We start from the raw sequence: 13,701 nt of genomic DNA on the forward strand, positions 1-13,701 counted from the left end.
ATTTGACCTTTGTAATAATTCTGGGAGAGAGGTGCTATTATTCTTCCCATTTTACAGTTGAGGAACCTGAAGCCAACAGAGGTTAGGTGATTTGCCCAGGGTGGTCTGAGGTCAGATTCTGGCATGTACCTCGATGTATCCATTACCCCATTTAGCTGCCTCTTAGGTGATTCAGAAGAGAGAAGTCAGGAAGACCCGAGTTCAAATCCAACTTCAGGGACTTATGAAATGAGGCAGGGCACGGCCAGTTCTTTTATATTTGCCAGAGAATCATTCATGGGACCGTGGCTTAGAGTGAGGAACTCGGGGCTGCTCAGGCTCGATGGAGATGGAGGAGGGCTTGAGAGGCAAGAGTTTGAGGCCCCATTTTATAAGGTTTGGGGGCCAGACTAACTCTTGCCGGGGCCACCTTGGGGTTGGTTCATGAACAAACCTGAATCTCACGTCTCAAAGCGGTCGGTAAAGCTTCCACGTTAACCAGCCCTCCTCGTCTCCAGCCGGGCAGCACCATTTAATGATCGGCTTGCTGGTCTTCCCTGCAGAGGCTCTGGAACTTCTCTGAGAAAGAGCAGAAGGCCCTGGCAGCAGCGCCCATGAGGATTCCTCTGATTTGGCACCTAGGGCCCGGATGGGATGTTTACTTAAGAACAGCAGCGGAGGACCAGGACGAGAAGTGGGTCAGCCCCCTGGCACCCTGTCAGGAGCCCCAAGAGAGTCCGGAGCCGGCCGGTGGCCCAGAATGTCGACAAATGGTCAGGAATTGGGACACCCACAGAGATCCTCTCAAGGCTGAAGGGGGCAGGGCTCAGGCCTGGAGTCAAGTGGCAAGAATTCAGGGAGCAGCATCGGGAGTGGGAAGAATAGGAACCCGGGCGAGGAGATGGCCCGGCCCCGGCTTTGTCCCTCACTCCAGCTAACTGTCCTCAGGGGTTCCATTAGGGAGCCTCTGACATCCCCCCGAGCGGTGACATCCTCCATTCCAAGGTCCCTTCCTGACCTTCCATGTCCTACGTTCCAAAGCCTCTTCCAGCTCGGACATTCAGCGTTCTGGGTTCCCATCTCTAACCATCTGTTCTAGGTTCTCTCCCAAATCGGAACATTCTGCTCCAGGTCCGAAGGCCCTTCCCGGATTGCACGATGTGGGTGTTCGGGTCCCCCAGGCAGCCGCTCTGGCACCCCTGTCCTAGCTCTGGCCTTCGGGGATGCCCTTGTCCTGGGGCGCTCTGAGCCGGCCGAGCCCCTTTGGGAGGGGTTTGGGGGGTCACTGCCTTCCTCTCCCTGGGCTGCTCCGGCCTGAGGCTCCCTCCTGGGGGAAGTGGGGGTGCCGGGCCTCTCCCAGTGCCCAGCATCCAAGGGCCGCTCCCTTTTGACCCACAAGGAAAACTGGTGTGAGACAAGTTTGCTCAGCAATCATTCTCTCTGCCTCGGGTCACAGTTTAACTCTGAAAGGCCAGACCCGGAATAAAAGGCACGGGGGAGGCTGGACAGCCCGAGTTCTGGGAAGGAGAGGCTCCTCGGGCCCAGGCATGGGAAGGAGAGGCTCCTCGGGCCCAGGCAGGCCCCCGTCACCCCCGGTCCAGGAGGGCAGGCAGGAGGAGGAGGAAGGGCAGAGAACAGACCGACTGCGGAGTCCGGAAGAGCAGCCGTGGCCCCTCGACTCCCTCCGTCTTCATGGCCTTCAATGACCTCCTCCAGCAGGTGGGAGGGGTGGGCCGCTTCCAGTGGGCCCAGTTCACCCTGGTGGTCCTCCCCATGCTTCTGATGGCCTCCCACAACACCATACAGAACTTCTCAGCTGCCATCCCTGCCCATCACTGCCGCCCGCCTCCCAGCGCCAACCTGAGTGAGCACAGCGCGGAGGAGCTGTGGGCATGGCTGCCCCGGGACGCACAGGGCAAGCCTGAGTCGTGTCGCCGCTTTAGCAGCCCCCAAAGGGGGCCGCCCTGGCCCAATGGCACGGGGCTCAACAGGACTGGCGCCACCGAGGCCTGCTTGGACGGCTGGCTCTATGACCACAGCACCTTCCCCGCCACCATTGTGACCGAGGTAAGAGGTGAGCCTCGGAGGGCTCGGGGGCAAGCCTGATCTCCTCTCCAGGAGAAGCCTTGCTGACTCAGTTTCCCTACTTGAGGGAAGAGGAGCCAGGAAGACCAAAGGCAGGACGGAGGACGGCAGATTCCTGCCTTCCTTGGACAAGAGTTCTCAGGAACAAGAGAATTCGATGGGAGAAGGGATACGGGAGGGAAGGAGACAGGGCTGGCCGTGGGGATGGGGAAGAGACCAGGAAGGGGGAAACTGAGAGAGCTGAGGAGGAAGGAAGGGACGTAGGGACGGAGAGCAGGAGGGAGGGAGAACAGGGGAAGGGAAGGAAGAGACAGTAGAGGCAGGACGCTGGAGGAGATGGGTTTGGGGTGGCCGAGAGAGGGCTGGGGGAGAGGGAAGGGCTGTCTCTGCCTCTCCATCAGGATTCCCCTCTGCTCTGCCTTTTCCTCTTGGTATTCCTCTCCCTGTCCTGCCATTGCCCGGAGGAGGGGGATGGAGCAAGCGGCCTGCCAGCCCCAGCCTGACACCCTCTTTCCTTGGCAGTGGGACTTGGTGTGCAGTCACAGGGTCCTGCGCCAACTGGGCCAGTCCCTGTACATGCTGGGAGTGCTCGTCGGGGCTTCTCTGTTTGGGAACCTAGCGGACAGGTGAGTCGTGGGGCAGGATGGGGCTCCGGGGCCAGGGGAGAGGCAGGAGGCTTCAGTTCTGGGGCAGCCCAGAGGGAAGGCTGGAGAAGGGATCTGAGGGCCCCCCCAAGGCCTGGCCAGGCCCCTCCTCTTTTCACTGCATTGGCCTCAAGGAGACCCCAAGTCCCTGAGAACAGGACTTGACCTGTCACTGTTGCCGATCACAATTATTAGCTTACTAACACTGCACAAAGGGACCGAGTCAGGAAGACCCGAAGAAATGAAGTGCTTCACAGGGTCCCTCAGCCCTCAGTGAAATCCCAAACCTAGTCCAAATCAACATAATTACAGCAACAACTCACCTGAGATTCCATAATCCATTTATTCAATGTATTTGACGAGGACAGCTAGGTGGGACCTGCTGGAGTCAGGAAGACTCATCTTCATGAGTCCAAATCCAGCCTCAGACACTTATTAGCTGAGTGACCCTGGGCAAGTCACTTCATCCCATTTGCCTCAGTTTCCTCATCTGTTCAATGAGCCAGAGAAGGAAATGGCAAACCACTCCAGGATCTTTGCCAAGAGAATCCCAAATAAGGTCATGAAGAGCCAGTCGGGACTGAAACAACTTGAGCAATCTGACAAACATTTATTATGCTCCTCTTGAGAACCAAACACTATGCTTGGCACAAAAGTAGGGAAGGGAATGGGTGACTTGGTCAGGACCGTCTCTGGTCCGTCCTTTTCCCCTCATAACTTGGAGGGAAACTGTGCTTGCCCTCAAGGAGAGTACTTTCCTCCCAATGCAGTAGACGATGCATGTGTTATTGTATTGTTGCCCCCGTTGCACAGATGAGGAAGTTGAGGTTCTGAGAAACAACAAACACGGTTCGCACATCTTTAGACCTTTAAGCCTTTACAAAGTACTTTCCTTTGGGGCGGGCAGTCAAAATCATCCCCATTTTGCAGATGAAACACCTGATGAGAGAAGTCAAATGACTTCGCAACACTTAATCTTAATGACTTAACAAATGACTTATTAACCATCCAAAGCGCTTGGGCCCACACGCGGCAGGAGCTTCAGCTGGTTGATGATTTAGCGAGTGAATGAATGAATGAATGAATGAATGAATGAATGAAAAGCCATCTACTAAGCACTTGGGACATGCCAAGCTTCCTACGAAGAGACAGAACCCGACAGAAGAGTGGCAGCGTCTGCCTCCGGGAGCTTCCTCTCTTCCAGGGGAGACCAGGAACTCTCAGAGAGGGGAGAGGGCTGGGCAGGGCTGGGCCTGAGAGGTCACAGGGATGCTGACGACAGCCACGGGAGAAATAATGCTGCTGCTGCCTTCTCGGGGCCTTGACTTAATTCTGATTCTAGGGCGGGAACAGGGAAGGGGTGCCCACACCGAAGCAGAGGGGGATGGCTCGGGAAGATGGCCTCGGTGTCCACTGAAGCATGGAGGGGGCCAATCATGAGAGTGAGCTACGATGGAGTGACTCAGAAACCTTAGAGCAAGATGCCATGACTGGGGGAGGGGAGGGCCCGGGAGATGGGGGCCCAGAGATGCCCTCCACTCTGTGTCTCCCCAGGTTGGGCCGCCGGAAGGTCTTGATCTGGGTCTATCTGCAGACAGCTGTGTCGGGCACCTGCTGTGCCTTCTCTTCCAACCTCAGCACCTACTGTGTCTTCCGATTCCTGATTGGCACTGCCCTGGCTGGCATGGCACTCAACACCATCACACTGAGTGAGTGAGAGAAGGTAGTTCTGGAAGGAGGAGGGGAGTGGATGAAGGGTGGTGAGAAGGGCCTGGATTCAGGCAGGGGCATCTGAGGCTCCCTGGCCGGCTTGACCCCCAAAGACCTTGGGTGGCCCACTTTCCACTCCAGGAAATCCATGCTGAGCCTCCCCCCTGAAGTTCCCCGCCAGGGTCCCAGGGCCTCCAGTCCTCAGTCTCCCTCTCTCATTGTGTGGAGGGTGAATGGGGGCATGCATGCCTGGAAGGACAGGAGCAGGGGCCACTGTTCCTAAGCCTGCATCTCTGTCTCCATCTCCCCACCCCAGACACAGAGTGGATGCCCATCCATACCCGGGCCACTGTGGCCGCTCTGATTGGCTATGCCTACAGCCTGGGTCAGTTCATCCTGGCAGGTTGTGCCTATGCTGTCCCTCACTGGCGCTGGCTGCAGCTCCTCGTCTCCCTGCCCTTCTTCATCTTCTTCCTGTACTCCTGGTAGGTGAACCCCCATGCCTGGTAACCAGCCATCCTGATTCTCTCTAGTCCCTCCACACACCTGCCCAACTGATGCTTCTAAAGGCTAGGGGTGACCTGCCACTCCTGCTCAATAATCTCCAGGGGGTCCCTGGGACATCCAGGATAACATACAATCCCTCTTTGGGGCATTGGACATCCTTCCCAATTCATCTCCAACATATCTTGTTGGACTGACGGCACATGATCTCCCTAGTCCCCATGCACTCGATGGTCTAGACCAGTGATGGCTAACCTTTTAGAGGGGAGGGTGATGTCCTCAGGTGCATATGAAGAGGGGGAGGGGAACAGCTCTGGATAACTCTGTGCTGGGGTTTGGCAGGCGTGCCCACAGAGAGGGTTCTAAGTGCCCCCTCTGGTACACATGCCCTAGGTTTGCCACCACAGTTCTAGACAAACTGATTCTTGCTGTTTATCCTATTCAATCAATATCCCATTTCCCACCTCCATGCCCATGCCTGGAGTGTTCTCCCTCCTCACCTACATCTCTAGGAACCCCTAGTTCTCTTCAAAGCTTAGCTCAAGGGCCACCATATTAGATGTTTTATTCACTGCCCATATTCCCTCTTCCCATGGTTCCACTAAGAAAAGCCTGGCATGCCAGTGCTCAGGCAACCTCCGAGGAGCCAATCTATCTGGGGAGCTGGAAGGGTTCCAGCCTTCTCACCTTCCCTCAAGCTTGAAGCTGGGTCTTTCTTTCCTGCCTCCAGGTTCTTCATTGAATCTGCACGATGGCACGCCTCTACTGGCAGACTGGATGTTACTCTCCAGGCTCTGAAGAAGGTGGCCTGGATCAATGGGAAGCAAGAAGAAGGGGAAAAACTAAGCATGGAGGTGAGCTGCCCATCCCACTCCTCATCCCTTATCCTTCCGAGGAACCTGGCAGAGCAGAGGCTCTGCTCACAAGCTAGGGACCAGAGCAGGACACTTGGAATCCAGTCCTGCCTCTGCCAGGGTCCCAGTGCCTCCAGTCCTCAGTCTCCCTGTCTCATGCATGTAGAGGTGAATTCTTCCTGAAGCCGCTCTCCTATCCCATTCCCTTCTACCAGGTGCTCCAAATAAAATTGCACAAGGAGATGACCTTAGGCAAGAGCAGACACACCACCCTGGACTTGGTGCGCTTGCCAACCCTGAGATGCCTCTTCTGCTGCCTCTCCCTGGTGTGGTAGGCACTGAGGGGGACCAAGTCACTGGGCTGGGGAGGGAGATGGCCAGGTGGAGACAAATGGAAGGCAAACAGATGGACCTGTTGCAGGAATCCCAGTCTGAGATAGGAGGAGAGACAGGAACAGGATTACTATAAGGAAGGGATACATGATGCTGTTTTTCCACAGAACGAGAACTAGGATGGGGCAATCAGAGCCTTGTCCCAGGACATCAAAGTGCAGAGTATCAACAGTCTTTAAATTGCATAGACATTTCCTCATCTGTAAAATGAGGGGGTTGCATTAGATGGCTTCTGAGATCCATTCTGGGCACAAAATCTATGATGCCAGTTTGAAAGAGCAATTAATTAAAATAGGAATCTCCCTGGTAAGATGCGGACAGCCACGCCCCAGGTCAGCTCCTCCCTGGATGGATTCCTCTGTTTCTCAAACAACTGCCTTTTTGTTTCCCATTACTTGAGTTGGCTGCTGGAATTGCTAGTTAAAACTCTGATGATCTCCATCTCCTCTGCTCAGTCCTAGCCCCAAAACTGAGAAGCACTGCATGGGGGAGGCAAATCCATTCTCAGGCCTTACTTCCTTTTTTCTGTAAAATGAGGGGATTCCGAGAATTAGACCTGGATTTTAGATGACGTCAAGTCCGACCCTTTCCTTTGACAAGTGAGGGTAAGAGACTAACTTATCTAGGGCTCTTTTCCTGAAGCAGGAATTGAATTCAGATCTTCCTGACTCCAAGCCTTGCATTCTATCTGGTGCATTACATAGCTGCCCATTCTGCACTAACATGCTATGGTTCTGCTCCCTCGCATCCCCAAAAGACTCCTACTCTTTCACTTAGCTGTGTGGCCAGTGAAATGACTGAGAAAACAAAATCAATCTTCCAAGCATATCAGTTTATTATAAACAATGCATGCCAATTGCTCAACAAATCGGGACCAAGTCCTTTCCTCAGCTTAGGACTAGACCCCAAATACAGGTGGAGATAAGACTTTTATACATTAAAAACAATTCCTCAAATAAGGCTAACTAATTTAAAAGGAAACAATGCAGCACTGGGCAATCTGAGTTGTAACTGAATGAAAGATTAGGGACTTTCCAAGTTGAGAGGGAAAGAGTGAACAAGTCAATTCTCAGAAATCAGAAAAAGAGGTAGCCCACTCCTCAAGTGTCTGTGACCAATCAAAGGAAGGAAAAGAGTGAACAAGTCAATTCCCAGAAATCAGAAAAAGAGGTAGCCCACTCCTCCCAAGTGTCTGTGACCAATCAGAGGAAGGAAAAGAGTGAACAAGTCAATTCCCAGAAATCAGAAAAAGAGGTAGCCCACTCCTCCCAAGTGTCTGTGACCAATCAGAGGAAGGGAAAGAGTGAACAAGTCAATTCTCAGAAATCAGAAAAAGAGGTAGCCCACTCCTCAAGTGTCTGTGACCAATCAAAGGAAGGAAAAGAGTGAACAAGTCAATTCCCAGAAATCAGAAAAAGAGGTAGCCCACTCCTCAAGTGTCTGTGACCAATCAGAGGAAGGGAAAGAGTGAACAAGTCAATTCTCAGAAATCAGAAAAAGAGGTAACCCACTCCTCAAGTGTCTGTGACCAGTCAAAGGAAGGAAAAGAGTGAACAAGTCAATTCCCAGAAATCAGAAAAAGAGGTAACCCACTCCTCAAGTGTCTGTGACCAATCAGAGGAAGGGAAAGAGTGAACAAGTCAATTCCCAGAAATCAGAAAAAGAGGTAGCCCACTCCTCAAGTGTCTGTGACCAATCAGAGGAAGGAAAAGAGTGAACAAGTCAATTCCCAGAAATCAGAAAAAGAGGTAACCCACTCCTCCCAAGTGTCTGTGACCAATCAAAGGAAGGGAAAGAGTGAACAAGTCAATTCCCAGAAATCAGAAAAAGAGGTAGCCCACTCCTCAAGTGTCTGTGACCAATCAGAGGAAGGAAAAGAGTGAACAAGTCAATTCCCAGAAATCAGAAAAAGAGGTAACCCACTCCTCCCAAGTGTCTGTGACCAATCAAAGGAAGGGAAAGAGTGAACAAGTCAATTCCCAGAAATCAGAAAAAGAGGTAACCCACTCCTCCCAAGTGTCTGTGACCAATCAAAGGAAGGGAAAGAGTGAACAAGTCAATTCCCAGAAATCAGAAAAAGAGGTAACCCACTCCTCCCAAGTGTCTGTGACCAATCAGAGGAACGTGGAAACAAAAACCTATTAACCAGTAAAGGGCAGGCTTTCAGATAAGACATATGAGTTGCTTGAGATGTACAGCTATGAGATAATTCCTTACATTGGTCTTTGGATACAGCCAGAATGGCATAATCCTAGATTAAGGGTCTCCAAACAGCAGGTGATTTAGTTTCTCAGCTCTGAAGGGATGGGTTCAAATAATGCAATAAGATTTTCTCCCAATTCCCACAACTAAATAAAGTTTACTCACAGGGCAGAAATTGGACTCAACCCATAATTGAATAGAAAGGAAATGGAGTTAACTCTGGCATTGAGTCACAAGATGGAGTCAGTGTGATTCACTCATTTCCCACAATTAACCACTTGCTGCTCCAATCCCCTCAACTGTGAGGGATAGAAAATGGGAGACAAGGAAGGAAACAAGTATTTATTAAGTGCCCACTATGTGCCAGGCATTGTGCTAAGTACTTCACAAATATTTTCTCATTTAACCCTCTCAACAACCAGGGGAGTTAGAGACTATTATTATTCTCATTTTACTGATGAGAAAACTGAGACTGAGAAATTTTAAGTGACTTGCCCAGTAAGTATCTGAGGCTGAATTTGAACTCAGGTCTTCCTGACTTCAAACCTAGGTCTTTATCTACTATGACACCTACCTCCCTCTGCAATTGACTTTTTTCCTCTCTCAGACCATTCTAAGACTTTCCAGACCAATGTCCATGGGCTGCAGTCGCTACCTTCCCACAGCCCCTTTCCTACATTTTATACACTTCCTTTCCCTCCTTCTATCCTCTGACCCTTTGCCCACTTATCCTGTTCTGTCCCACTGAGCCTCAGTTTCCTCACCTGTAAAATGAACTAAATGACCACTAAGGTCCCTCTCAGCTCTCAATCCAAGATCTGTGAGCCTCAACCACTTTCCATGTCTCCCAGGTTTGCCACCAGTTTTGCCTACTATGGGCTGGTCATGGACCTGCAGTATTTTGGAACCAACATCTACCTAACCCAAGTGATCTTTGGGGCAGTGGATTTGCCAGCCAAACTCATAAACTTCCTAATCACTAACTACATTGGCCGGCGCCCTGCACAAATGGCCTCCCTGCTGCTGGCTGGCATTTCCATCTTGGTCAATGCATTGCTGCCAAAAGGTGAGGTGGTAGGAAAGTGAAGGGGTCCTGGCCCCTTTCTCCCCATGGCCCAGGGATCCTGGTGGGGCCAGAGAGGGGCTCTGTCCCCCTCTTTAGCCCTCACTGTGTCTTCCCAATCCCATCCTCTTTCCTCCCAGACTGGGGAATCATGAGGACCTCCCTAGCAGTCCTGGGGAAGGGTTGTCTGGCTGCCTCCTTCAACTGTGTCTTCCTATACACTGGGGAGCTCTATCCCACGGTGATTCGGTGAGTATCGAGGACCCTTCTGGGCAAGAGACCTGGAAATGGGGAAAGGATGGGGAAATGGAAATGAAAGCCCTCCTCCAGCCTGGTCAATCAGTGCCCAGCAACTTCCAAATCCCCCGGCACGGGGGTCCCTCCCATCCCCGAAAGGAGAAATGATAACCCTCCTATTGCCCTTGGAGGGTGGGGGCAAGACCCAGAGGAGGTTCTCTGGTCAAGAAATGTTCATTAACTGCTCGCCATGTGCAAGGAAGGCCCTCTACTAAATCTGCTTGCCAACGACACCACCAATCTCTTAGATGGCATCCCTAATGGCCACTTCTCAATCCGCAACTTTATTGACCTCTTGAAAGCAGAGCACATTGACCACTTTCTCCCTATCTGTGCTGATTTTTCATCATGCTGCTCCTTCTCTTGGGTTTCCTCCTTCCTATTGGACTGTTCCTTTTCTGCCTCCATTGTTGGTTTATCAATCTCACCTGGGCTATTGTACTAACTTCCTAATTGGTTCCTCTGCCTCAAACCTCTCCCCACTCTAATCCCTTCTCCACACCACTGCCTAAGTGATTTTCCTAGAGTGGAGGTCTGACCACATCACCCCCCCTTCTCTATAAACTCCTCTATAAACTCTATAAACAAAATATTGTTTCCGGAATCAAATAAAAAGTCCTTCCGTGGGGATTTAAAGCTCTTCTCACCTTGGGTCCTTCCTAGCTTTCCAGGCTTGGCACACATTACCGCCCTCCACTTCCACTCTGGGGTCCAACTATCCTGCCCAATTTCCCCAAGTATAGAATGTTCTCCCTTCTGCTGGCACTTGGAACTCCTGGAACTTCAAAGCTGAGTCCTAGCACCATCTTCTCCATCAAGTCTTTCCCATTCACTTTTAACTGCTAGCATCCTCCCTTGCAAAACTACTTTGTATTCATTTGTCTATTTATGCAACATATCAACCTACAGACATATATGTATTCATATATATACTTTTATATTAGCCCATACAAATTTATGTATATGTATCTAGTCACATTGTGTCTAGCCCAGATGGTGGGCTCCTTGAAGGCCGAAACTGTTTCACTGTTGCCTTTGCATCTCTAGGGCTTAATACATGCCAAGTACTTAGTTGGGGGTTAACAAATGCTTGGTGGGGGCAGCTTGGTAATACAGTGGATAGAGCACTGGGCCTGGAGTCAAGAAGCGTCTTCCCAACCTGCCCTTTTGCTGATAAAAAAGGTGAAGCTGGGGTCTGGGAAGATGTGAGCCCCATTTCACACAGCCAGTGGGTAACAGAAGCAGGACTAGAACCCGGGGCTCCTGATTCCTAAAGGGTTCAAGTGACTGCTTGTTTGGGTGGCTTTTCCTTCATTTGGGGTTTTTTTCCAGCTTCCTTTTCTAAATATCCAAATAGTAATCCAAAGAACATTAAACCTAACGAAGGTGGCTGGTGGGTGTGGGTGAGCCAGCCAGGCCAGAATAGCCATGGCCCTTCAAGTTGGGAAACAAGCCTACATGGTGCTAGAGGTACCACTATTATTCCGATTTTATAAATGAAGTAGGCTCAGAGGGCATAAGGGACTTTTCCAGTGTCGTACAGCTAGTAGATAAACTGGATTGTCGTCAGCCTCTCCCGACTCTAAATCCCGTAAGAGATCCCCCATGCCAGACTGAGTCTCCAGGAACCTCAGCTATCTCCTCATTCAATGCCTTTCCTTTTACAAATGGGATAATCGAATTCCAGAGAGGAAAAATGACTTCCAGGATCACAGGATCCAAGCTCTAGCCCAATCCCCTGGTTTTCTAGAGGGGGAAACTAAGGCTCTCTAAGGTCACCCTGGTGGCAAGTATCAGATTTGGGATTTGAAGCTAGACTCTGACTCACAAGTCAGTGCTGTTCCCCTTGGTGACCAACAAATCAAGTCAGCTAACATTCACTAAAGTGCCTACTATGTGCCAGGCTAAGCCAAGAAAGGCAAAAATAATGACTGCCTTCAAGGAGCTCCCAGGCTAATGGAGGAGAGAGCATGTAAACGACTATGGACAAAAGAGGTATAGACAGCATAAACTGGAGGGCATCTCAAAAGAAAAATCCCAGCTGGGGGAAGGACCAGGAAAGATGGTAGGATTGGAGTGGCGTCTTGAAGGAAGAAGCTGGGAGGCAGCAGTGAAGAGGGAGAGTCTTCTGAGCATGGAGGACAGCCAGGAAAAAGACATTGAGTGTCACATTCAGGGAACAGCTGAAAGACCAAAGGGACAGAAGGTGGAAGAAGCCCAGAAATGTCGGAGCAAGCCAGGCAATGAAGGGCGACAGGAAGCCCCTGGAGTTTATTGAGGGAGACAGTGTGGGTGACAAGATCAGACTTGCATTTTAGGACAACCACTTTGGTTGGCAGATAAGTGGAGGATGGCCAAGTATAGGAAAAGACTTGAGTCAGACAGATGCAACAGCCCAGAAATTGCACCAGGGTGGGAGCAGTGCCAGAGCTATGTGAAGGTAGAAAAGGCAGAACTTGTAAGTAAGAGTGAGGAAACAGAATTTGAACCCAGGTCAGTAATATACTTTGCATCTTTGCCCTAGCTGCTCAGTGTCCTGGGAAAGCAGCCATGATTAGATTCAGGCTCACTCTCTCTCCTCCCCTTGGCATTGCAGGCAGACAGGGCTGGGCGTGGGCAGCATGATGGCCCGGGTGGGCAGCATCATGAGCCCTCTGGTGAATATGACTGGGGAGCTCTACCCTGCCTTACCCTCTCTCATCTATGGAGCTGTCCCCATTGCTGGTGGTGCTGTCACCTTCTTTCTGCCTGAGACACTCAACATGCCTTTGCCAGAAAGTGTGGAGGACCTGAAAGCCAGGTGAGTGAAGGCCGCCCACCTCTCCCCATGATCACACCCGGGCTACCAGCAGCTCCTTTCAAATTTCGGTCTCTCTCTGCCCTCTTGCTACCATTCATCTCTTGTTGCCATGTTTGTATTTTCTGAGAGTCTCAGAAATCCCCTGGATTTCTTCTGGAATCCTCTAGGAAGCTCCCATCTCTCAGGCAGTCTTGATTTATTCGCTGGGGGATGCACAGCAAGGAGTTTGGCACCAGGATGCCAGGAAATGACGAAGCAGCATAGCCCCCCACCTTTGCCCAACCTTGGAAGCTTCTCCCTAAATCAGAAGAGAGCTGGTGGGTCAGTCACCCCCGTCCCAGAATGGTTATCCTCAGCCTAATGACGCCCTTCTCCCTGTTCTTGTAGGAGTCACAGGAAGAAGAAGGAGGAAGCGGAGGAGCAGACGATCCCACTGCAGACCCTGGGAAAAAATGGGCTCCAAGGATGACAGGAATTTGGACGTCAGAGAGTCCCATCCACTTCCTCTCTCTTCTCCCTACTCCCCAGCAACAGGGACTATTTCAGATGGAGCCTGAAGCTTTTCAGGACAGGGCCGGGCTGGATCATGAGTGAAGAGAAAACCAAAAGGTCCCTGAGGCTGTCCTTCCCCCAGCTCCACTTCCTCCGCACTGCCCGGATGCCATCCTGGGCGCCATTATTAAAATATTTGCCTGGGTTTGTGTGTCTGGCTCCACCCTCTGGTGTCCTGTCCCTACCTGTCCCTTCTCTCCAAAGACAATAGGAAATTCCAGAGGAGTCCTAGAGAGTTCCCATTCACCACTCCACTGACTAAGCTAGGATCCCATCCACTGGCTCTCTTGGTCCAAACTTTGCTTCTCCCAAAATGAGCCCCAACCCTGTGCCACAAATGTGCCCGAGAGGAGCAAGAGTAGCTGAAACTGTGGAGAGAGGCCCTGGTCCCACTGAGGCACCCCTAAGCCAGGCCTGTCTCTGCTGAATTCTTCCTCAATCCTTCCAGCTGCTCCCTGATGCTCATCTGGCCTCTTCTCTCCCCAAGAAAGAGCCTTTAAGACCAGAGAAGGGGGTACACAGCTAGGAAGACACACCCCCAGGGCAGCTAGGTGGTTCAGTGGATACAGCCAGGCCTGGAGATGGGAGATCCTGGGTTCAAATGTGCCTCAGACACTT

The 13,701-nt window shown here is 51.4% G+C and overlaps 1 protein-coding gene across 1 annotated transcript; it reads left to right on the forward strand.

Moving 5' to 3' along the window:
- The first annotated feature begins 1,378 nt into the window (after positions 1-1,378).
- Positions 1,379-13,228, forward strand: LOC100013196 (solute carrier family 22 member 6-like). The gene is made up of 10 exons (XM_007497734.3): positions 1,379-2,046; positions 2,587-2,690; positions 4,263-4,417; positions 4,735-4,903; positions 5,653-5,776; positions 5,992-6,107; positions 9,223-9,437; positions 9,575-9,683; positions 12,328-12,531; positions 12,919-13,228. Exons 1-10 carry the CDS (start codon positions 1,672-1,674, stop codon positions 12,998-13,000), a joined length of 1,653 nt encoding a protein of 550 aa, XP_007497796.1. The 5' UTR covers positions 1,379-1,671; the 3' UTR covers positions 13,001-13,228.
- The last annotated feature ends 473 nt before the right edge of the window (positions 13,229-13,701 follow it).

This window comes from Monodelphis domestica, chromosome 6 (assembly GCF_027887165.1).
Source record: "Monodelphis domestica isolate mMonDom1 chromosome 6, mMonDom1.pri, whole genome shotgun sequence".
Classification (NCBI taxonomy): domain Eukaryota; kingdom Metazoa; phylum Chordata; class Mammalia; order Didelphimorphia; family Didelphidae; genus Monodelphis; species Monodelphis domestica.

Excerpts from the sequence above, each read along its gene's own strand:
- LOC100013196 (XM_007497734.3), top strand. The coding sequence starts at position 1,672 with ATGGCCTTCAATGACCTCCTCCAGCAGGTGGGAGGGGTGGGCCGCTTC. Across the intron at positions 5,777-5,991 it reads GGGAAAAACTAAGCATGGAG|GTGCTCCAAATAAAATTGCA; the intron begins GTGAGCTGCCCA and ends CCCTTCTACCAG. Across the intron at positions 9,438-9,574 it reads CAATGCATTGCTGCCAAAAG|ACTGGGGAATCATGAGGACC; the intron begins GTGAGGTGGTAG and ends CTTTCCTCCCAG.